The sequence below is a fragment of the Portunus trituberculatus genome, chromosome 13 (genome assembly GCF_017591435.1).
Source record: "Portunus trituberculatus isolate SZX2019 chromosome 13, ASM1759143v1, whole genome shotgun sequence".
NCBI classification, from domain to species: domain Eukaryota; kingdom Metazoa; phylum Arthropoda; class Malacostraca; order Decapoda; family Portunidae; genus Portunus; species Portunus trituberculatus.
In genome coordinates, this window is record NC_059267.1 from 11,798,249 (window position 1) to 11,823,858 (window position 25,610).

Consider the following 25,610-nt stretch of genomic DNA (forward strand, 5'->3'; position numbering starts at 1 on the left):
TTTAACTTCCTTGTATAAGAACACAATAGTCTCAGTAATAAGCAAATAAGATGGCGGGCTACGAGCGTACACTATTACTATGGAGACTAATGGCGAGGGGCGGCGGTCTGCTCCCAAGCTGAGAGAAATATTCACCAGGCAGCGGCAGGACTCGGACGTGAGTAACCCCACGCCCACACCGCGCCGCCCACACGCCCACGGCACGGATGAGAGTGAACATGAATGGAGGAATGACTTTGTTTGTTGTGTTTCCGTCTTATTGATTGACGCTTGTTTGTTTACCTTTTGTTATGTGGGCGTGAGGGTGTCCTGCGGGCGTGAAGGAGTGGTATGGGCGTGATGGTGCTGGTGTGGGCGTGAAGGTGTTGAGTTTGGGGGAGTGGTATGGCAGTTGGGTGGGACTGTGGGTGGTGTGTTAGTGTGTAGGCGTGGGTGGTGTGTTAGTGTGTGGGCGTGGGTGGTGTGTTAGTTTGTGGGCGTGGTGTGTTTGTGTGTGAGAGGGGGAGGCGTGTTTTCTGTACTTGAGAGAGAGAGAGGTTAATCCAATACTAATGTTAAATTATTTTTGTCAATCAGTAATCAGTAAACCAAATTCTTCTAATACTTCTTGTTACTAACACTTTAAATTCTTCACAAATAACATCTTATACTGCTACTGCTGCTACTACTACTACTACTACTACTACTACTACTACTACTACTACTACTACTACTACTACTACTACAACTCACCTGGTTTACTCACCCGGTTAGCCACCCAAGTAGGAAAAAGATAGCTAGGAAAATGGGTATGCCAGTCAACTTTAGATGTAGATTACTGGATGATTGTAACAAACTGTGAGTGGACTGGAATGTGTACCCATTGAAACTGTTCAGAAATGCAGGATATATTATTGTGCAGCAAACAGCAGCACATGTGTGTATGCATATTACTCCACAAAGTCGTACAGAATGTCGCCTAAATGACTGTGAAGGGCTGATTTGAAGGATGGCAGTGAGTTCAGAGCAACTACAAGTTCTGTAGTATGAAGTGAAAATTGTGAAGTGACAGCCAGCTTCCACTAAACATTTCTTAGCATTTATATTAGCATTAGTCATATCAGTAAGCTCCAAGTCTTTTTTTTCTGCAAGAGGAAGAACTGTCAAGGGCAAAAAAAAACAAAATTAGAAAGAAAAGGGCCCACTGAAACTGCAATTTTCCTAAAAGATTTTAAAGAATTAACCAAAAGCCAGGGACATATGTCTTGACACTTCTCTCTTAAAAGAAGTCAAGTTGTAGGAAGATGGAAATACAGAAGCAGTGAGTTCCAGAGTTTACCAGTGAAATGTATGAATGATTGAGAATACTGATTAATTCTTGCATTAGAGCAGGGTTTCTCAACCGGGGTTCCCTGGAACCCTAGTGTTCTGCAAAAGGTCCCTAAGGGTTCCACAAGAACAAGTGAGATATGCTAATGCACTATTTGACTTTTATTTAATTTCATATACATAATATAACTAAACACGCACAATAAATTATTAGTTATTGTAACATAATAATGTATTATTTTTCCTTAAACCAGTTATTTAAAAATTTATATTATGATATTTGTCACGTGAAATACAGTGAAAATAAAATGAGAAATATGTGGTATATAATTTTTGTTTTTGCGCAGGGGTTCCTTGAGATATGTAATTTATTTTAAGGGTTACGCAAGGGTAAAAAGGTCGAGAAATGCTGCATTATAAGGTTCGACAGAATAGGGATAAGAAGAAGAAGCAAGCCTTGTGCAGCGAGGCCACAGGAGGAAGGGAGGCATGCAGTTAGCAAGATCAGTAGAGCAGTTAGCATGAAAATACCGATAAAAGATAGAAAGAGATACGAGTAAGGTGTTGCACTAGTTGCTCTAGGTCATGGAGGATACCAAAGTTGAAGGCTAGCTCACCAGGATGGTCAGTGAAGGAAGAGGAAAGCCAAAGCTGGTGGTGAACATTGAAATCTCCAAGGATGGAGATCTCCACAAAAGGGTAGAGGGACAGAATGTGCTCCACTTTGGAAATTAAATAGTCAAAGGAGTTAGGGAGAGATAGACAGCACAGATAAATTTATTTAGAGAGTGGCTGTTGAGTTTAAGCCAGATGGTGGGGCGCTGTGTAAGCCATGGGTCAGGGGAAGCTATTATAAAAGACATAGTGAAGTGCCAACCCCAAAAAGTCAAAAGGTCATCCCTAATTGGAGCTTTAAGGTGATATTAAGACTGGGTTTCATTTGTAGGTCACCATAATGCTCTCTCTCTCTCTCTCTCTCTCTCTCTCTCTCTCTCTCTCTCTCTCTCTCTCTCTCTCTCTCTCTCTCTCTCAAATCATATCCTGTGCAGTTCTTCCATTTCATCTTCAGCTTTCCTTGTCCTTCCTTCCAAACATTCCATTCTTTTGGTGACAGTGCTTATCTTATCTTGCAATGTATCCAGACCAGTTCACTCTCTTGTAACATATTCTTGCAAGTGTATCTTTGTGCCTAATGTTGTTCTCCCTTTCAGGCTAGCATGACCGACTGCCCTGACATTGAATTCAACTACGATGATGCTGATTTGCCAGAGAATGAGGTCACCGAGCTATACTCCTACACTGAGGGCCCAGAGTACCAGCTCAACCTTAAGGTGACGTGGTTTTTTTTTTATGAAAGAGGGGGTAAACTGACCAAGGACAACAAATACAGACAAATAAGATGGGTCACTGTGATGTATTGCTCCTCCTCGTGCATTGTTTGCCCTCCGTTACATGCTTGGATTGATTGCTCATTGCTTTATTCATTATGCTTGATAGCTTTCTATTGTGTACTACTTGGATGGAACTTGTTGATGAATATGTGAGGTTCTCAAGATGGAAGTGGCTGGGACATGTGTATAGAAGACATGGACTGGTGCGTGGTACACCAGAATGGGTGGCACCTGGAAGAAGAGGTAGAGGAAGGCTGAGGACAATGAAACGAGAAGTGGGTGATGAATGTTGGGGAGACCTTGAGGAGATAGCTCAAGAGAGCATGTTGTGGCCAGAGTTCATTGAGGCTCTATGCATCCCCGAGGGTGCCACAGGATATGACTGATTGATTGATTGACTTGTGTGTTAGGACTTAGAAATAGTAGCTAAGTGTGTATTTTCTTGAAGATGTTTGTGGTAGTTTTTTATTTATTTATTGTTTTTTTTTATGAGGTATTAGCTTAGACTGGGGTGAACTGGTCCCTCCTGCCAGCTGGGGTGAATTGGGCCACTCCTCAAAAATTTATGAAAAATCTGAAAATTGAAAAAAAGTGAATATTTACCTTGAAAGCCCACTTCAGTATTTACACAACCTTAAAAAAGTTTTTGGTCCTGACGGAAAACTTAAGGTTCTTAGGGCATCCCCCCCAAAAAAGCGTGTTTTTCAAAGTTGCAAAATTTTTGTATCCGAATAAAACACTTTTATTCAATTTCTCCTGAAAGTACACTAAATTTTGTTGAATTTTTATAAAAATTGCAGGTCATATAGATAATTATTTGTTCTTTTGCATGCTTTAATCAGAAATTAAAAATTCACTTTAGTTGTAGTGCTATAGGCACTTCAGTGAGTGGCCTAATTCACCCCGGTGTATTTGGTATACCGGGATGTATCGGGCCACCACACTTTCATTGTGTTTTTGCTAAATTAAAGATTCCTAATGTTTTTTTTTTTAGGTATAACCATCATTAAACTTCCTCCTCACACCACTGATGTATTGCAACCTCTTGATGTTTGCTATTTTAAGCCTTTGATCTGTATAAATTATGCAAAAGTGTCCAGGCATCTTCAGAGCCAGTTCACAAACCAGCGACTCCAAAGAAGGTCAATCCTCCCAGAGAGATGATTCCCCTTCAACCTCTTTTGAGCAGATAATGGCAGATGTTTTCAGAAAGCCCTACCCAACCACTAGTGGTACAACGCAGACAATGGCAAGAAGAGAAATAGATGTCCATAGTTGCGTCATAACATACGATGAGTTCTTAGAAGCAGTCGAGGAGAAAGAAAAGATGATCCTTGAATAGAAGAAGAAAGCAGAAGAAAAAAAAACAGAACCACAAAAAAAAAAGGAAAAGTTTCATCTGGGGAAGATGTTGACGACTTTCTGGAAGAGTTTGAAGAAGAGACTAGAAAAGAAAAGAAAAGCGCCAGAAGAAAGGACATCAAGGAAGAGATTCCGCAACAGCATTCCACTAAAAGAGCCCAGTTCAGCAGAGGAAAATGCTGAGCTATTGAACAGCAGTCATTCTTCAATCAGCAGTATAGAGGACATGGACAAAGATGAAGAAATTGAATTTGTTGCAATGTTTAATGCTCGGAAGTACAGTAGAATACAGAAAAAGAGAGAAATAGAAGAAAATGGCTACTATGGGGTGGATTATGGAAAACCATATATTGGGCGTGTGATTATGTGTGGCAAAGAGTTGTTGAAAATGAAGTTTTAGGAAAAAAGACCAAATGACACATATGACTGGCCGAAAAGGGATGATGTTGATGACTCTGTTGATGTGAAATATGTGTTTTGTGGACCCATAAAGCTTGTGGGCACAACACCTTATCAGATTTGAGGTGTGGATGTGGCCTATAAGAACTATAAGATATCTAAAACATATTCTAGAGAGAGAGAGAAAGAGAGATGTGAAAAGAAAAAGTAAAATACATAAAATATACTGAAAAACCATTAAAATTTTAGTGTCCCAAAGGATGGCCCAATTCACCCTAAAGGGTGGCCCCATTCACCCCAGGACTTCGGCACAGAGTAGGCCACTTATTTATGTTAATAACTTCTATAATGATAATCAAAATTATTTTCTTTCAGGGAATATGTATCACATAGTAAGGTGCCTTCACACAAATTAGCAATTGATTTGACTGATTTGTGTAGATTTTATAATAAAAGATGTAAAAAGTGGCCCGTATTCACCCCAGTTGACACTATACTGATATGAATGAGTGAATGAGTTTTCTTTTTTACATTATTATTTTTGCTCATTTTTTGTTTTGGTTGATGTTTTTTATTTAATGAAAACAAGGAGTCACTTTCTTCCTTTTCTTTTTATTTTATAGGGTGTAGTGTTGACATGGGTGGATGAATGACTGCTTAGTCTTCCCTCATTAATATCATGTTTTTTTTTATTGTGAAGAAAAGCAAGATTCATTCCTTCATTTATGAAATATTTAATCTTTTACTGTCTAAACAAATTATATATAAATGATATATGTACTGCCACAGAGCTGTCGGCAAACATGATTATATATGTATTGTTTTCCACTGCTCCTTAAACTTATCTACTGTACCTTTACCTGTGCAGGCATGGGAGGAGGTGTGTGCAGAGCTGGGCGTGGTACCACTGTGGCAGTCAGCATCAGACGTGAGCCACCGCACACTCATCATCCGCCTGGCAGACCACCTGGAGCTGTCCTCCCGCACACACCGCATGAGGGCGGCCCGGGCCATCTTGTACATCGTGCAGGTCAGCGGCCTTGTCTGAAATGTGGTGGTTTGCTGATAAAGAGGAGGAAATGATAGTTTGTGTATTGTTGGCTCATTTAGGAAATAGTTTACTGGTTTGTTTATTGTGGGCTGGTTCAGGAACAGATTTATTAAGATGTGGCATGTCATCTCTCAAGGTTGTGCATTGGTTGTGTGTTGGTAATGTGGCAGAAGTGCTATATTGTTTATTTTATGTAAGAATGGGCTCTGAACAAGGACAACCAGAAAACTGTAAAAAATAAAATGAAGAGAAAAGTCTATTGAAGACATTAGTCTTCAGAGAGTGTTATAAAATTTGAGGATGAGCATCTTCAATTCTCCTTGTTAAAGCATTTAGAGCCTAAGACGAAAGAAATACAGAAGCAGGCAGGGAGTTCCAGATCACTTTAGCTGTTTCCATAAGGGAATGGCTGGCTAGGTGACCAGATGACAAGTGTAGGTGAATCAAACAGTGAAGTGGAGCAGAGCATGATACCCCCTCCTTCCCTCCTTCCACCTCAGGGGTGCTGGGGCGAGGTACAGAGTGACCGGGAGCAGGGCATGTGGGCGCGACGCAACGTGTTCCTGCTGGTGCAGTGCGGCGTGTGGACGTCCTTCCTCCAGCTGCTGCACCTTGAGATTGAGTAAGTCACCTCCCTCCTTTTTTCTCTCTCTTTTCATATCAGAAGGTTTATGCATCCTGACAAAACAATAAATAGCTAGTTTTCATAATTTTCATTAACTTCAGATTTCTCCTTATGAAAATTTTAATTTTTTAATATGAGTCGTTCTTCTTTTGTTAATCTTATAGGTAATAAATTGGTCCTTTTTAATTTCCTTCCATGGTTTTATTATATTTGTTGCTGTTACTTATCAATCTTATAATGCATTGGCTAGAGTGACCAGTCTGCCTCACTGATGTCCATAGTTCAGCGGAGTAATTTGATCAGTTCACCCAGCAATGTTGGGAGCGCAGAGGGACAGCGCAAGTTAGCGGTGTCGGCCAGCTTGGCAGATTCAGCAGACCTGCGAGTGATCCTGTCCGTCATGTACACCATTGTGGAGACGCTCAGGGTGCCGTGCGACGAGGACAATGAGGCACAAACACAGACCAGGTGTGTGGGTGTGTTTGCTTATTAGTATTTACCAAGTTCTACCTTTTATCAACTCCTTGTTTAAATAGGTCAATGTTTTTCTTATGTTTCTCTTTAAATTCCCTTCCCAGTAACTATTGATAGGATTCTCAACTGACCAATAAATGTGTGTGTGTGTGTGTGTGTATTTACCTATTTGTGTATTACAGGGCCCAAGCTAAGCTCTCTGTCTCCTGTCTCCTTGTCCACTCCTGTCATATCTTTCTTTCATCTGATTGACACACACCGCGTCAACGACATCATTGCTCAGTTTATTCCACTTATCAATACTACGATGCGGGAAACTGTATTTTCTCACGTCATTTAGACAGATGTCCTTTATTAGTTTTTTTCCATGTCCTCGGAGATGATTACTTGTGGTCACCTTTATCAATTCTCTGTCCAGTATGTCAATCTTGTTCACCAATTTATACATAGTTATCATGTCTCCTCTTGTTCTTCTCTCTTCTAGTGTGGTCAGCCCCAGCTTCCTCAGTCTTTCCTCATAGTCTAACTCCCTGAGTCCTGGTACCATCCTTGTTGCCAGCCTCTGTACCCTTTCCACCTTCTTCACATTTTTCTTCATATGCGGTGACCAGACACAAGCTGCATATTCTAACTGGGGTCTTATTAAGGTGCATAATATCTTCTTCATCATTCCTTCATCTAGGTAGTGGAATGCAAGGCCAATATTTTGAAGCATGTTATATGTTTTCCAAAATATCTTGTTAATGTGTTTCTCCGGTGACAAAGTGTTTTGCACGGTTACTCCTAAGTCTTTCTCCTCATTGGTCTCTTTAATTTTCTCATCACCCAGCCTGTAATCCCTGTTTGGTCTGTATCTACTTCTTCCCATTTTCATAACATGGCTCTTGTTTATATTAAATTCCATCTGCCACTCTTTACTCCACTCATATATTTTATCAAGATCTTCCTGTAACTTGTTACAATCTTCCACATTCTTTACTCTCCTCATAATTTTAGTATCGTCCAAAACATATTCATGTAACTGTCAATTCCTACTGGCATATCATTAACATAAATCAAAAACATGATGGGACCAAGCACTGACCCTTGTGGAACTCCACTGGTTACCTTCTTCCACTCGGACTTCCTTCCTCTCACCACTGTTCTCATTTCTCTTCCCACTAAGTAATTTTCCATCCATTTTGCTAGTTTATCATTTACTCCTCCAATCTTCTTTAGTTTCCACATCAGTCTATTGTGTGGTACTTTATCAAAGGCCTTTCTCAAGTCCAGGTAGATAGCATCCACCCATCCCTCTCTATGTTGTAGTATGTCAGTCACTCTTGAATAAAAACATAATAAATTGGATACACACGATCTTCCTTTTCTGAAACCAAACTGCCTTTCACTCAGAATGTTTTCACTTTCTAGATACTCACTCCACTTAGCTTTAATTACTTCTTCACATACCTTGCACAATATACTAGTCAACGATACTGGTCTATAATTTAGCGGTTCCATTCTACTACCATTCTTATATATAGGCACAATGTCAGCTCTTTTCCACTCTTTTGGGACTAATCCTGTTCGTATGGAGGTTTCCACAATATCAAATAGGGTTCAACAATTGATCCTTACATTCTTTTAGCAACCTCCCAGATATGCCATCAGGCCCCATTGATTTATTAATATCCAAATTGCTTATAATTTTCCTTACATCTTCCTTAGTAACCATGATGTCCTGCATTTGCTTTATCTCCATTGGCCCTTCTCCTATAAAATACTCCTCCTTTGTAAACACTTTGCAAAAGTTGTCGTTCAAAATTTCATCTATATCTCTAGCATCCTCATATACTTTTTCCCCATTTTTTACCTTTTCTATTGCCTCCCTTTTATTTAGTTTTCCATTTATGAATTTGTAAAACATTTTTGGGTCACTATCACAGTTTTCCACCACCCTCTGTTCATATTCCTTCTGTGCTGTTCTCCTTACTTCAATGCTGTTTTGTAAACTTCTCTTGATAATACATCACTGTTTTTCTTAAGTTTCTTCCATGCCTTTTCTTTGTTCTTTTTTGCTTCTTCACAATTTCTATTAAACCACTGTTTATTATTTAAAGTCCTCTTTCTGTGATATGGGACAAACCTCTTCACAGCAGAGTTATATAAATCCATAAATTTATCGTATTTCAATTGCATATCTCCTTCCTGGTATACCACAGTCCAGTCAATTTCATTAAAGAACCCCTATAATTTGCTCTAGTATAATTTAATTTTTCCTCCCTGTGTTCCACAATCCCATCTGTGCTTATTTCTGTATCCAGCTTAAAGTTTAGGACATCTTGGTCACTTTTCCCCAAGGGACATTCATGCTCAATTTCTTCTTTTAGGGAGATGCCCCTGGTAACTACCAAATCCAACCTTGCTGCAACATCTTGTCCCCTGCACCTTGTTGGTGATCTCACCCATTGTGTCATCAAGTTATTTGTTGCTATGTTTAACAATTCCTCTGCCCACTCTCCACCATTTACCACTTCGTAGTCTTCCCACACTATTGTTACGTTCACCGGTTAAACGGGTAAGATTCATCACGGTGAACAATAACAATCACTGCAGGTTCAACTGGTGAGGAAATGCACATTAAGAAGCTTTAATAACCCAATAATGTAACTGACACACATAGATATAACATGAACATGAAACTGACACACATATACATATAACACATAAATAAATATAACAAAGAACCCAACTACCTAACAATAATACTAATCTATATAGTGTGGAAAACAGTGATACAGTGATACTTATCAGTTCACAGTGGTGAGGTGCAGGCCTCAACCAGTGAACACAACGCCTCTTGGTCTACCGTGGGATCCACCTCACCCAGCACTTCACCACTGTGACACTGCATAAGTATCACTTCCCCTCATCCCGTGTTTTTCCACACTGCCTCCATATAGGATTAGTATTATTGTTAGTATTGTTGTTCTTTGTTATATTTATTTATGTGTTATATGTATATGTGTATGTCAGTTTCATGTGTTTCATGTTATATCTATGTGTATGTCAGTCACATTATTGGGTTATTAAATAGCTTCTTAAGTGCCCCCTATTGCATTTCCTCACCAGTTGAACCTGCAGTGTTTTCTTTTATTGTTATTGTTCACCGGCTCCCGATGCCAATCTTCCCGCTTAACCGTGAATGTAACAATTCACTGTGTGTGTGTGCGTGTGTTTGTGTGTGTGTGTGTGTTTAGGTAGTTTTGAGTTGGGTTCTTGCTGTTCTGTCCTTAAAGGTTCTTTATAACCATCTAATTATGTAAAGTGAATGACATAAAGAGAAAGTGATTTATATAATTCATAATTTAATAGAATACAGAGCTGGCTACATTTTGTTTTAAAACATTTAGCCCTGCATGATTCATATTACATTATGATAACTGTAGTAGAAATAGTAGCAGCAGCACTGACAATAGTGGTAGTGGGACAAATATTATGGTGAAGCTTCCCATACACTAACACCTGAGTCTCACAATAGCTCTCCAACATGACTCACACCCTGACCCTCTCCTTCCCTCCCCAGGTTATGCTTCTGTGAGGAGCTGGGGCAGCCACAGGGGGAGGATGGGGAGCTGGTGGCCATGACCCTGCTGGGGATGGTGACCAAGTTCTGTAACTCATCAGCACCACACTTCCCTATCAGGAAAGTGCTGCTGCTGCTGTGGAAGGTGCTGCTCTCCTCCCTGGGTGGCACACAACAGCTGGCCATCATGAAGAGTGAGTGTGGCACTGGCTGTGTGTGTGTGTGTGTGTGTGTGTGTGTGTGTGTGTGTGTGTGTGTGTGTGTTAAGACAGAGTGACTTGCTGGCCTATATGTTTGTGTGCACATGTGTGTTTGTATGTTGAGACTAATGCCCGTATCACACGGTCACATATACCCGTGACAGCGTGTCGCGTGACCAGTATGTTCAACGATCAGATTGCAGGAAACATAACACAATGCGTTGATCTTCCATCCAAGACCTTCACCACCACAACAACAACAAACCCAGGCGGAGTGCCACTGAACACAATGGACCCAGTTGACCACGCTATCTTAGCTGTAGGTACTTTATGCAATTGCACTGCAAGAGCAGAACAAACAAAAAAGGAAGGCAAGGATTTGGACGCGAAGATGGCTAGTCCAGCACTTGTGGTGGTAAACAAATCAAAACAAAATGCGATACTATCTGAAGGTAATTAATAAATATCGTATAAGTGATGGGTATGCAAATCACGAAAAATTACAGCATTATATTGATAATATATGCCCAATAAAGCATTATAAAAAATAATCCAGTATTTTTGTGGAGTATGTTCATTATAGTCTTTCCACGGCGGTCTTCCAGTCGCGGGAAATGGACAACGGTCTTGGATCATTCCCGATGACCTGCTGTCCTCTGAAAATCAGTGTTTTCTGCGACTCGGTCGTCGATATTCCAGACGCGCGACACGCTGTTGCGGGTATACGTGACCGTGTGATACTGGCATAAGTGACCAGCTTCTGTGTGTGCGTGTGTGTGTGGTGTGTTTCACTGTTTGATCTGCTGCAGTCTCTGACGAGACAGCCAGACGTTACCCTACGGAAGGAGCTCAGAGCTCATTATTTCCGATCTTCGGATAGGCCTGAGACCAGGCACACACCACACACTGGGACAACAAGGTCACAACTCCTCGATTTACATCCCGTACCTACTCACTGCTAGGTGAACAGGGGCTACACGTGAAAGGAGACACACCCAAATATCTCCACCTGCCCGGGGAATCGAACCCCGGTCCTCTGGCTTGTGAAGCCAGCGCTCTAACCACTGAGCTACCGGGCGTGTGTGTGTGTGTGTGTGTGTGTGTGTGTGTGTGTGTGTGTTAGGACAGAGTGACTGGCTTGTGATATTGGTTCACTGCATTAAGATTGACTGGCTTCATCACCATCACATCACTCTCATTGTCTTGTCACTGATAATTGTAGTTCAAAGAATTTTATGCTTCAGTCAGTGCTAGTCATATTAATCATGACAACCACCCACTCACACGCCTCCATCTCCAGATGAGTACCGACAGAAGCATGGCCTGCAGCCATGTGAGGAGGACACTCTGGCTGTGGCACGCACCATGAGGGCCTCCTCCCCCCCTGCTTCTGCTGCTGACCTCATAGAGCAACAGAACAATCAGAAGAGGCGGCCATTCAGACGGGTAGGTCCTGCTGTATGTGTGTGTGTGTGTGTGTGTGTGTGATTCACCTCAGTCGCCTGCTGGTGACCCAGCCAGTCTTCCCCATTATGGAGCCAGCTCAGAGCTCATAGGCCGATCTTCGGGTTAGGACTGAGACCACATCACACGCAACACACACCGGGAAAGTGAGGCCACAACCCCTCGAGTTACATCCCGTACCTATTTTACTGCTAAGTGAACAGGGGCCACACTTTAAGAGGCTTGTCCATTTGCCTCGCCGCTTTCCGGGACTCGAACCCGGCCCTCTCGATTGTGAGTCGAGCGTGCTAACCACTACACTACGTGGTGTGTGTGTGTGTGTGTGTACTTAAGCATGGACTATCTAGGGATGTGCAAATCAACTAAAATTAGAGAGAGAGAGAGAGAGAGAGAGAGAGAGAGAGAGAGAGAGAGAGAGAGTAAACTAATGTATGAAAATGACATGAAATTTTAATGACAGTGTTTGTACTTGTGTGTTATTACATAATTGTATTTTTAACTGACAGTGTGTGTGTGTGTGTGTGTGTGTGTGTGTATTTACCTAATTGTAACATACGGAAAAGAGCTATGCTCGTGTTGTCCCGTCTCCATATCTATTAATGTCCAGCTTTTTCTTAAAATCATGAATATTCCTTGCGTTGACCACTTCCATGTCTAAACTATTCCATGCTTCCACCCTTCTATGAGGGAAGCTATATTTTTCACATCTCTCCTATAAGTGGCCATTTTAGTTTTTTCCCATGCCCTCTCGACATTCTTCCATTCCACATACACAGATCTTCCCTATCCATTTTTCCATGCCAATCATCACTCTGTATATTGCTATCAGGTCTCCCTTTCTCTTCTGTTTTCCAGGGTTGGAAGTTGCATTCTTTTCAGTCTGTCTTCATAAGTCAAATCTCTTAAGTCAGGCACCATTTTGTTGCAGCCCTCTGTACTTTCTCTAGTTTCCTTATGTGTTTCTTTAAGTTCGAGCCCACTGTATTGTTGCATATTCAAGCCTCGGTCTTATCATTGCAGTAATTATTTTCTTCATCATTTCTTCATCTAGATATACGAACGCCACTCTTATGTTCCTCAATAAGTTCAATACTTCTCCAATTATTTTGTTTATATGTCTCTCTGGCGATAGGTCATTGGTAATTGTCACCCCAAGGTCTTTTTCTTCATGACTGGTTTTATGTCTTCATTTCCTATCTTGTACATACTCCTGATTCTTCTTTCACTCTTGCCAAACTCTATTTTCTTGCATTTTGTCGTGTTGAACTCCATTTGCCATGTACAGCTCCATTTCCATATTCTGTCCAAGTCTTCCTGGAGTAGTTCGCAATCTTTGTCACATCTCACTTTTCTTAACAATTTTGCATCGCCTGCAAATAGGCTCACATAACTGGACACCCCATCCACCATGTCATTTATGTAGACTGCGAACATTACTGGTGCCAACACTGATCCCTGTGGAACTCCACTCTCCACCAATCCCCATTCTGATGGTCTGTCCTTAATTATTGTTCTCATTTCTCTTCCTACCAAAAGTCTTCCATCCATTTTAGTAAACTGCCATGCACTCCTCCTACCATTTCAAGTTTCCAGATCAGTCTCTGGTGTGGTACCTTATCAAAGGCCTTTTTTAAATCCAGATATATTCCATCAGCCCAACCATCTCTTTCCTGTATTACATCTATCACCCTCGAATAGTAACATATCAGGTTTGTCGTGCATGAACGCCCTTTCCTAAAACCAAATTGACACTCACAAAGTATGTCATTTTTCTCCAAGAAGTCTGTCCATCTATTCTTCACCACCCTCTCACACATCTTAGCTACCACACTTGTAAGTGACACTGGTCTATAGTTCAATGGGTCTCTCTTGTTACCTGATTTATAGATTGGGACAATGTTAGCTCTTTTCCAGTCTTGGGGCACTACACCTTCCCTTAATGAGGCATCAATTACTTCACAAACTTTTTCTGCCAATTGCTCCCTGCATTCTCTTAAAATCCATCCTGATACCCCATCAGGTCCCACAGCTTTTCTCACTTCTAAACTCCCCATCATGTTCTTGATCTCCTCCACAGTTACTTGAAACTCCTTCATAATCCCTTTCTGTTCCATTACCAGTGGTTTGTCAAAAGCAGTCTCCTTTGTGAATACCTTCCGAAAGCATCCATTCATAGCCTCTGCCATTTCCTGGGATCTTCACTGTATACTCCATTTACTTCTAAACTTTCAATACTTTCTCTATTTTTGATGTTGTTGTTCACATGTCTGTAAAAAGCCTTGGTTGGTCTTTACATTTATCAATTATATCCTTTTCTTGTTTCTTTCTTTCTTCTCTTCTAATCAACACATATTCATTTCTTGCTCTTTTGTAACTTTCCCACTGCTTAATCCGTCTTTTCCTTCTCCACCTCTTCCATGCATCCTCTTTTCTTGTTCTAGCCTTTTCACATCTATCGTTAAACCAGTCCTGCTTTCCAACTTCTCTATGTTGTCTTATTGGTACAAATTTTTCTCACCTTCTTTGTATATTTTTATAAATTCCTTCCACTTTTCATTTGCTCCTTAGCACTCTTGAATTTCATCCAATTTGTCTCTTGAAAGAATTTCTTTAGGTTTCCAAAATCTGTCTTGGCATAATTCCATCTTCCCACTTTATATTCTTCATTTCTTCTAGATTTCTCTTCGTCTATCACCTTGAACTCCAAAACTGCATGATCACTCTTTGCTAAAGGGCACTCCACCCTCATCTCCTCAATGACCATTGGCTCTGTACTAAAGACCAAGTCCAGTCTTGACGATGCTCCCTCTCCTCCAAACCTAGTATCTTCTTTGACCCACTGAGTTAACACATTTTCCATTGCCAGTGTCAATAGTGTATTTCCCCATGTTGTCTCTGATCCTTCCATTGACCAGTCCTCCCAACACACCTCTTTACAATTAAAATCTCCCATCATTATAGTTCGTTCACAGCCACCCAACATTTCTTCCAGACATGTTCCTGTATCACTTATCATTTCTTCATATTCCTGTACTGACCATGCATTTGTCTTAGGTGGTACGTACACCACTATGTAGTGCCTCTTTTTCCTTCATTAGTTTCTGCTCTGATCTTTAGCACTTCTGCCTTTCCCATACCTTTTTCACTTGATCCACCTTTATATCTTTTTAACCAGCAACATCACTCCTCCTCCCATCTTACCTACTCTATTTCTTTTCCAAACGTTATATTTCCTTCTCCAACCTTCATCAGGTCTTCTCCTCTCTCAGTTTTGTTTCAGTAAGACCCACAATATCTGGGTTCTTGTCCCTCAAGTAATCGTTGAGTTCTAAAATCCCGATATCACTCCATTTATGTTGGAATACATTACATTTCGCTCATATGTAAGTTTCTTTAGTCCTTTCTTGCTGTACTTTTCTGGGTTATGAACCACTTCCTCAGTCTCATATCCAAGATTCTCCAGAAAAACTCTTTCTTCTCTTCTTCTGTCCTCTCTTCATTTTTTTTCAAAGCCTCTTTTCTCAACTCATTTAACATTTCTCTTTCCTTTTCACCGAGATCTCTTCTCAACCAAATCTTCCTTGTTGTTTCCTGCTGGGCTAGCCTCCATGACTTCTCCACCTGTGTGTGTGTGTGTGTGTGTGTGTGTGTGTGTGTGAGTGTGTGCATTTGTGTGTGCGTGTATCTCACTCTCACAACAACCTACACACAGCAAGGACTAATGAAGCAAAGCAGCCTGGACGACAGTGTGGGGGAGCTGGACCTGACAGCCGCTGCAGATGACGACGACCAACCAACTAATGACATAGACGAGCCCCCGGACTTGCCCCAGCCCCCATCCCCCCGCCCCGGCACCCCCATCGCCAACCACACCACAAACAAGGGTAAGTCTACTTCCCTGGTGCTTTGCTTCTGACCATGTGCCTTTGTTACTCTGTGGTTTGTTCTGTGCTGTTCTGTGGGTGTTGTGTTGTGGAGTTGTGTGTATGTATGAATGTTATGTTGCTCATTCTCTTGTGTCAGTGTGTTGCATTGAAACTTCTCTTTTGTGTCTGTAGGTGTTGTGGTTGCAGGTACTCATGTGTTTGTAGGTGTTGTGTTGTTGAGTTGTGTGTATGCTTCTTGGTCTTGCAGTATTGATTCCCTTGTGTGTCTGTATGTATTGTGTTGCTTCCCTCTGGATGTTTTAACCCCTACAGTTCCAGGACGTTTCTATATTCATTCCTCTTATTATTTGGTGGTTTTATACAACTTCAGAAACTCATGTCGGGGATTAGAATAGTGAAGACAGTGGCCATTAATCCTCTGACCTCCACAGACCCTTCCTAATGTCAATAAAATGGTCTAATCATACACAAAACTCAAGGTAGAAATGAGTCCCAGTTTTGAAGGGGTTAAGGGGTGCTGAAGGATTGTCAGCTGGGTGTCAGAGTGTGAGTGTGTTTGCACTTAGCAGGTTAAACTAATTGAACTGTATGTAAGCAAATGTTTCTGTCCTACCAATGCAAACATGTGGATTGAAGTATTTTCAATGGGGTTTTTTTATTACCTGTGTTTGGAATGTTTTATATTGAAATTCTTTATTGCTGTTCTTTCGTTACTTATGAGGGTAATGTTTGAATTTTGTTTCTCATTGCTGGTCTCTTCTTTCTTAACAGTGATGAGAATGTTGTCATCAATGCTCTTCTTTACCTGAGATGAGAATGTTTTGTTGAAAGCTTCCCATCCTACTGCACAGTTTGAAAGCCACCCCCCCCCACCTCTCTCTCTCTCTCTCTCTCTCTCTCTCTCTCTCTCTCTCTCTCTCTCTCTCTCTCTCTCTCTCTCTCTCTCTCTCTCTCTCTCTCTCTCTCTCTCTCTCTCTCTCTCTCTCTCTCTCTCTCTCTCTCTCTCTCTCAAAACAAAATAGTATAATGATGATAATAAACCCTACAACTTTTCATTTCTCTTCACCTCCCACTATTTTGTATATGACTTCCTTTTTTCTCACATTGGAAAAATAGTATATACAATGTAATAATCCACTTTTCACGTGCTCACCCATTCCCTATCAGGTCTACCATGGACACCCAAGGTGAGGCAAAAGGACATTGACTCCTTCCTGGACAACACTCGAATCAAATTTGTTGGGTTCCAGCTGCAGGGCGACCGTACCTCCCTGGCCGGCCTGCCTCAGCCCATCCATGAGGGGGTCAAGGTGCTCAGCAAGGTAAGTCCCATTGTGTGTGTATTTATCTAGTTTACCTAGTTGTATTGTACAGGGTTCAAGCAGGCCTCAGTGTCCTGTCTCCATGTCTCCATTTATTCTATTTTTCTTTAAAGTTATACACATTATGTGCTGTAACAACTTCATCACTCATTGCATTCCACTTTTCCACCATTCTGTGTGGAAAATTATTTTCCAAAATCCTTCACACACTGCCTCATCCTGATGTTCTTTGACCTGTTGTCCTTCTATCTTCTTCTGTCACCAGCAGCAGGTCTTCCTTGTCTATCTTTTCAATGCCATTGACTATCTCTGTTGGGCTCCTCCGATCACAATCTCATTTCTGTGTCTTGTCCTATTTCTCCAATCCCTCCTCAGGAAACCCCCAAAGCGGAGGTGCCTCTGGCGTTTTGCCTCTGCCAGTTGGAGGGGACCTGAGGAGGTATTATGCTGATTTTCCCTGGAATGGTTACTGTTTCCATGTCAGACACCCATCTCTGTGTGCTGAATACATAACAGAAGGGATAGTGTCATTCTTTTTCTCTACCTAAACCTTCTAAACCTTGGTTTAACACAGCCTCTTCTTATGCTATACATGATAGAGAGGTTGCCCATAAAAGGTACTTGAGCCTCCCATCTCCTGAATCTCATACACTTGATATTTCTGTCCAGAATCATGCAAAGTTGGTTGTTCAACTTACCAAACACTCCTTCATAAATAGAAAATGTCAAAGTCTTTTAAACTCAAACTCCCCTTGAGACCTCTGGCATCTAGCCAAAAACATCTCTAGTGACTTCACTTCTTCATCTTTCCCTCCTTTATTTCATTCTGATGGCATTACTGCCATCTATTCTATCTCTAAAGCTGAACTCTTCTCTCAAACCTTTGCTCACAACTCTACCTTGGATGAATCTGGGCATGTCCATCCCTCTTCTCTTCCCTCTGACTATTTCATGTCTTCAATCAAAATTCTTCGTAATGATGTTTTCCATGCCCTCGCAGGCCTAAGCTCTTGGAAGGCTTATAGACCTGATGGGCTCCCTCCTATTGTTCTCAAAAACTCTGCATCCATGCTTGCACCTTGCCTGGCCAAACTCTTTCAACTTTGTCTATCAACTTTTACCTTTCCTTCTTGCTGGAAGTTTGCCTACATTCAGCCTGTTCCTAAAAAGGGTGACCGTTCTAATCCCTCTAACTACCGTCCTATAGCTTTAATCTCTTGCTCTTCTAAAGTTTTTGAATCTATCCTGAATAGGAAAATTCTTAAACATCTGTCACTTCACAATCTTTTATCTAATCGCCAGTATGGCTTTCGTCAAGGTTGTTTTACTGGTGATCTTCTGGCGTTCCTTACTAAGTCTTGGTTATCCTTTTTACAGATGTTGGTAAAACTTTTGCTGTCGCGTTAGACATATCAAGAGCTTTTGGTAGAGTCTGGCACAAAGCTTTGATATCCAAACAGCCCTCCTATATTTTCTATCCTTCTCTCTGCAAATTTATCTCAAGTTTCCTTTCCAACTGTTCTTCTCATAAATCCATTAACAGTGGTGTTCTTTATGGTTCTGCCTCTTTCTATTATTCATTAATGATCTTCTTAACCAAACTTCATGCTCTATTCACTCCTACGCTGATGATACCACCCTACATTTTTACACGTCCTTTCAGAGATGACCAACCCTCGCTGCACAAGGCTTTCTTCTTCCTCTCATCCCTATTCTGTCCAACTCTCTAATGCAAGAGTAAACCAGTACTCTTAATCATTCATACCTTTCTCTGGTAAACTCTGGAACTCCCTACCTGCATCTGTATTTCCGACTTCCTACGACTTGACTTCTTTTAAGGGGGAGGTATCAAGACATTTGCCTCTTAATGTGTGGCCCCTGTTCACCTAGCAGTAAATAGGTACGGAATGTAACTCGAGGGGTTGTGGCCTACCTGAAGATCTGTCTATAAGCTCTGAGCTCGCTCCATAATGGGTAAGGCTGTGTGGGTGACCAGGAGACGACTGAGGTGAATTACATACACATCCTTCATACTCTTGGTTTGTTCAGTTCCAGGTGGAAAGGAAAAGTCTTGTGGACTCTACTTCCACACTTCTGGCTACATATTTTCACAGCAAGGCTCAACAGCACACACTGGCTTACCACTTCCCCTTCATAATGAGACTGTTTTCTACCATGCACCTATTCCATTCTTGAGGCCACAGCAAATACAGAGTAGTTCATATAGTAATGATAATGATAATAGTTCATATACCAAAAAAGTCATGAAATAGCTATTATAACATGATAATTTGGCTTACAGTCTAAGAATGTTTGATGTCCTATATACTATTATACATACTATTATGCTATTTGGTTAGGTTAGGTTTGGCTGAGTTTGGCACAAGATTTCACACACTTAGTTTGACCCAGTAATTTCAATGACACAAGACACACAAACATGGTAACACTGTCATTGTAATCTGATGTACAGCAAACTGGTTTTTGTTTTTCTATCAGAACCTTTAGTCACTTACAATGTATTAGGCTATAAAAGTACAAATAGTCCAGTATCATATATAACAAAAGGTTTTGGGAAAAGTACAAACTAAATTAATCTCTCTCTCTCTCTCTCTCTCTCTCTCTCTCTCTCTCTCTCTCTCTCTCTCTCTCTCTCTTTCTCTTTCTCAGCATGTGTATGTGTCGCTGTCAGAAAAACAGATCCGGCAGGAGGAGGAGATGACCAAGAACCCGCTGTCCCACCCGGAGATAGAGGTTCCCCAGACACCTGCCGAGATCCTGTACCAGGTGAGGCTGTGTCTGGATGTTTTTCTTATTGATAATGCAGAATTTTTATTTATCTCCCTGGCATCTGGAAAAACTGAGTCTATTCCATTTATCTACTACTATATTTAAGAACCAGTTCCTTTGTATCTCTTTTAAATCTTAAGTTTTCAAGCTTGAATGCATAATTTTTTGTTTTATCCTGATTACAGACTTAGAATGTTGCTCATGTCATCCTACTTATATCCCTATAACACCTATCTGTTTGTTCTTTTCACTTTGTCTCCTTTCATCAACTCTCTCACACTCCCTCCCTCTCCCCTCTAGGCATAATACTCACATCTGCATCATCTATTTACTCATTTCTTTATTTTCTTACTCAGTGTACCCATCTTTTACCTATCTGTTTGTTTTCTTTTCTTCCTTCTTAACATCCTCAACTCTCTCTCATGCTCTTTCCCTTGCCCCCTAGCCATGCTCCACACTCCTACAGTATCTATTCATTCATTTCTATCATCTTTTCCTCATTAACCCCTTCAATACTGGGACACATTTTTACCTTGAGATTTGTGTATGATTAGACCATTTTATTGACATTAGGAAGGGTCTAATGAGGTCAGAAGATTAATGGCCAAAGTCTTGACTATTGTAATCCCCAGCATAAGTTTCTGAAGTTGCATAAAACCATGAAATTATAAGCAGGGTGATTATGGAAATGCATCATGGTACTGAATGGGTTAATTCCATTCATTACCTATCTGCTTGTTTTCTTTCCTTCCTTCTCCTTCCATCCTTCTCTCTCTCTCTCTCTCTCTCTCTCTCTCTCTCTCTCTCTCTCTCTCTCTCTCTCTCTCTCTCTCTCTCTCTCTCTCTCTCTCTCTCTCTCTCTCTCTCTCTCTCTCTCTCTCTCTCTCTCTCTCTCTCTCTCTCTCTCTCTCTCTCTCTCTCTCTCTCTCTCTCTCTCTCTCTCTCTCTCTCCCACACTCCTACATCTATTCATTAATTTCTTGTCTTTCTCATTAATATAATCATCCAATACCTATATATTTGTCCTCCTCCCTGTCTCCTCTCCTCATGTCCCTGTCTCCTCCAGGCCATGCTGCCCACGCTTCCCCAGTGCATGATCGCCCTACTCAAGATCCTGCTGGCTGCTGCACCAACCTCCAAGGCCAAGACAGACTCCATCAACATAATGGCCGATGTATTGCCTGAGGAGATGCCGTGAGTTGCCAGACCCCAGACTATGTTGTTTTAGATACTGGCTGTTTGTTTATCTATTTATTTACTTATTTAACAGGCATAGTTTGCATATATTTATCTTTTTTTTTTTTATTCTCTTGGTATTTAGTTGGCATTAGTGGTGTGTGTTTATTTATTTATTTGTTTTACTTTTTTATTATTTATTTATTTACTCTTATTGTTTTATTCTTTGTTGTCATTTTTAGGTGTGTGTATAATACTTATTAGTAATATGTATTTACCTGTTTTGTTTTCAGATTTGTGTGTCACATTCATTATTTATGCATTTACTTAATTCCTTTAATTTTTTATGTGATACTAGAAAATTATCTTGTTGGTTAATTTGTGATCTAATTTGTTTAATCACCTGTTTTTGTTGTTTGTTTGATGTGTTTATGTTTGCTGATATGCATTATTTCTTTAATATTTTGTGTTGTGTGTGTGGGTGAGTCTGTGATACTTTGAAACTACCCATTATTTATGTATTTGTCATGGCCGACATTTAGAACATGAGGGAAGCTCTGGGAAGTTAATCTAAAGGATGTAAAGTACTTGTCATGAATTATATTGAACCACCTGACATGACATACTGCAAGCATGAGTCCATGTTGGGACACTGTGATTAGATGTCATCCCCGGTTGGCCAAGATTGTCACTAAAACTCACGTGATTTTATGTCAGTTTTCTTTGTCTAGTCACTGCATACCTACTTGTTTATATACAAGTTATCAGAACTCTCTTCATGCTTCTGTATTTCCTCTTGTATTTGACTTTCATTGAAGAGAGAGGTTTCAAGACACTCCATAATTTTGGATATTCATTTGAACTGTCCTATTTAGGGAGAGACACCTTCAGTAGACCAGTGTTTTAATATTCCTACAAGACTGTTTATCTGTTACTGTTAGCATATCATACCTTTTCCACCTTGCCTCAGTCCTGCATCCTCACACCTGCCTCCTTACAGCATGACGGTGATGCAAAGTATGAAGCTTGGTGTGGACGTCAACCGCCACAAGGAGGTGCTGGTGAAGGCTGTCTCTGCCACGCTGCTGCTGCTCCTCAAACACTTCCGCCTCAACCATGTCTACCAGTTTGAGTTCATGTCGCAGCATCTGGTCTTTGCAAACTGCATCCCACTCATCCTCAAGTTCTTCAACCAGAACATCATGGCTTATGTACAGGCCAAGAACTGGTGAGTCACCCGCCCTGCCTTGTCACTCACTTGTGCGTGCTTTGTGATTTATCTCATGGCAACGCTTTACTGCTGACAAATTTTCATCCAACATGCTTCACTCCCCACACTGCCACAGGATACCTCTGCTGGACTTCCCGGCATGTGTGATTGGCGACCCACCAGAGATGACGGCGGAGGCGCTGGAGGCGGGCACTGCAGGGCTGGGGAGCGGCAACACTAGTCCGGGGGGCAGCACATGCAGTCCTGGTGGGGGCATCACAGGGGATGGTGGTGGCATCATTAACCAGGGCACCGTCACCTGCTGCTGGCGGAACATGTTCTCCTGCACAAACCTACTACGCATTCTCAACAAGCTGTGCAAGTGGAAACACTCACGCATCATGATGCTAGTGGTGTTCAAGTCAGCACCAATACTCAAGAGAACACTCAAGGTAAACACTAACACACTCACTCCCTCAGCTTCAAGCAAACATTCATTTTATAAACTCCATCAAATCACTTGAGGAGTTGGAATACAGTAAGATAAGGTTACATTGGTATTACATGAGTAGCCAGAGATGATTTTCAGAGCTTGTATTATAATTATGAACTATCATCTTCTATTAATGTAAACTTTAATCAGCCTTTTTGTTACCCAAGGTACCTTTTACATATAAGAAATTAATGTGTTGTGCTGATACCAGCTTTTATATCCTGTGTGTGTGTGTGTGTGTGTGTGTGTGTGTGTGTGTGTGTGTGTGTGTGTGTGTGTGTGTGTTCAGGTGAAGCACGCCATGATGCAGCTGTACGTGCTCAAGTTGCTCAAGATGCAGACTAAGTACCTGGGGAGGCAGTGGCGGAAAACCAACATGAAGACCATGAGTGCCATATACCAGAAGGTGAGCCTACTGCCATAGCAGCGAGCCATCCCTCTTGGCTGCCACACCACCACACCAACACCCAGACACAACACTGAGTACTCACAGACTCTTTTAAGAACAGAGTCACCTTACAGTTCTTTCCTTCATGTTTTTCCAGTATTTGTTCTTTCCTTCTTGTCTATCCATTAACAGCTGTTTCCTGCTTCTTGTCTTTCCATCTGTCACACATCTCACTTACAATACACCCAAAGTACTGTGGTGTTATGTAGTTGTACAGATATACATACCAATCACAAACCATGGCAACACTTAGCCCAGACCACCTGTCATCACCTCTCATCACTGATCACTCTAAACTGCTTACCATCACATCTATCAGTTCTTCTCTTATCCACACCTTTCTTAGGAATGCAGGTAAATTTAAAGGCTTCAATCTCCCTTCATTTAGAATAGTTTTGGAGTTATACAGATGTGGCAATCTTCAGCCACTGCAGTACTTGACCATGACTAGCGATCACCACCTGTCAAGACCACCTGTGCCTCCCCCTCTCAGGTGCGGCACCGGTTGAATGATGACTGGGCGTATGGCAATGACCCAGATGCACGGCCGTGGGACTTCCAGGCAGAGGAGTGTGCGCTGCGGGCATGTGTAGACCGATTCAACTCCCGGCGATACAACTCCAGCATTGTAAGTGTGGAAGAGAGGAAGAAGAAAGGATATTACTTGTTCATGGTTTTCTAGAAATCTTATGTGTGTCCTCATTACTGCATTTCCTCATAATTTCTTGTTTTCTGAGAATATAAAGTGTGGGCTGTTTTTCCTTCTAGACAACCCTAACATGATTTTAATCCTTCTGTGCCTCCCATTCCAGGACCCTGAGTTTGAGCCACTGGACAACTGTGTGACGAGTGTCCTGGGCCGGCCGGTGGAGCTGACCGAGGAATTCAAGAAGCACTACGAGGTGTGGCTGCAGCAGGAGGTGTTCTCAGCCTCTATAGACTGGGACCAGCTCCTTGTCCCCAACATATGAGTGGCAGCAGCAGGCAAACATATGTGATACAAACTTTATTATTACACAGTGTAGAAACTTTGTGCTATATATGTGTGTGTGAGTGAGTGTGTGGTGTGTGTGTGTGTGGTGTGTGTGTGTGTGTGTGTGTGTGTGTGTGTGTGTGTGTGTGTGTGTGTGTGTGTGTGTTATAGAGAGCTTGTGCTATATGTATATCTGTGAGTGAGAGAAAGGTCTGTGCGTGTGTATGTGGAAACCTTGCATTTTTACCAACACTCAGAATATACTGTTGAAATGTAAGATTCAGTCAGTATGTTGCAGTGTTGAGTGTTGACTGTCAGTGGGATAGATTGAAACCTCCACAGACCTGAGACATACATTAGTGGTGTGAATGCCTGACAACTGTGCCATCAGGAGGTGGATCTAACCTCACTCCCACTTAGCTTCTCCCACTGTGGTGTTCCTCTGTACAGTTTCTAAGTCATTGTGTGGTAAAGAGAAGAGTGACTCCCAAACACAGGTTATGCAGATATTGGTGAGTCCGTCAGGAGAATCTCAGCGACAGACTTGATTCCTTTTGTGTTTTTTTCTTATTTTGTCTGGTAAAATTCTTTGTTATAGTGACTGTTCTGGTGTCGACAAGGTTACAACTGTTGAATTATTCTTTGATGAAGCTTTAATTATAATTTATGAAGTGAAAACTGTTTTAGTCATACAGGTTATCATGTGAAAGTGATTCCTCCAATAGATACTGCCTTTGTGATTCTCTCTGTCTCTCTCTCTCTGTCTCTTTCTCTGTCTCTCTCTCTCTCTCTCTCTCTCTCTCTCTCTCTCTCTCTCTCTCTCTCTCTCTCTCTCTCTCTCTCTCTCTCTCTCTCTCTCTCTCTCTCTCTCTCTCTCTCTCTCTCTCTCTCTCTCTCTCTCTCTCTCTCTCTCTCTCTCTCATCCCCCATTCTCCCCATCAACAAATATAAGGGAATAAGGTGAAGAGTAACAAATCTTTTATCTCCCCTGCCTATTAGCCAACAGAATGCAGTCACTGTCTTACAATACTAGAAAGAGGACACCTTCTCTGTATAGATCACAAAGTCCTGCCTGTCATCCCTCATGTGCAGGAAAGAGGTGGTTCAGGCCTGTATTCTGAAATATTTGTACTACTTTTGAAAAGGCTAGTTGAAGTGACAGGTTTCAAAAGCTTTCTTTACAGTTCTAGTAACATTGACAGGATTTTGTACAGTATTAGCTGGAGAAACACTCTTGGGAACTTGACTGTGGCCTCAGGAAATAATGATGCTGAGGGAGTCAAGGCCAGGGTGTGTCTTATGAAGTGGTGGTCTGATGATGGAAGGTAAGAATAAGTACTTTTTTATGTATTCCTTCATATCCAAGTTGAATTATTATGAATTACATTATTTATTATATTTGTTTATTTTCTTCTTTCATGTTTTGCTATAGCATTATTTGATCTGTGGAGATGAACATGAATCTATCAAGA

The 25,610-nt window shown here is 41.3% G+C and overlaps 1 protein-coding gene across 2 annotated transcripts; it reads left to right on the forward strand.

The window, feature by feature from the left end:
• On the forward strand, positions 1–25,610 carry LOC123503170 (striatin-interacting protein 1 homolog). Of its 2 annotated transcripts, none has more exons than XM_045252687.1 (16): positions 1–157; positions 2,520–2,639; positions 5,329–5,490; positions 6,012–6,133; positions 6,440–6,604; positions 10,176–10,369; positions 11,676–11,821; positions 15,552–15,723; positions 16,894–17,048; positions 19,719–19,835; positions 20,905–21,032; positions 22,015–22,242; positions 22,361–22,676; positions 23,007–23,123; positions 23,659–23,793; positions 23,978–25,610. In XM_045252687.1, the coding sequence occupies exons 1-16, from the start codon at positions 80–82 to the stop codon at positions 24,134–24,136; spliced, it is 2,514 nt and encodes an 837-aa protein (XP_045108622.1). In that variant the 5' UTR covers positions 1–79; the 3' UTR covers positions 24,137–25,610. The 2 variants fall into 2 exon arrangements, with proteins under 2 accessions (XP_045108622.1, XP_045108623.1); XM_045252688.1 differs by having other exon boundaries at positions 6,449–6,604.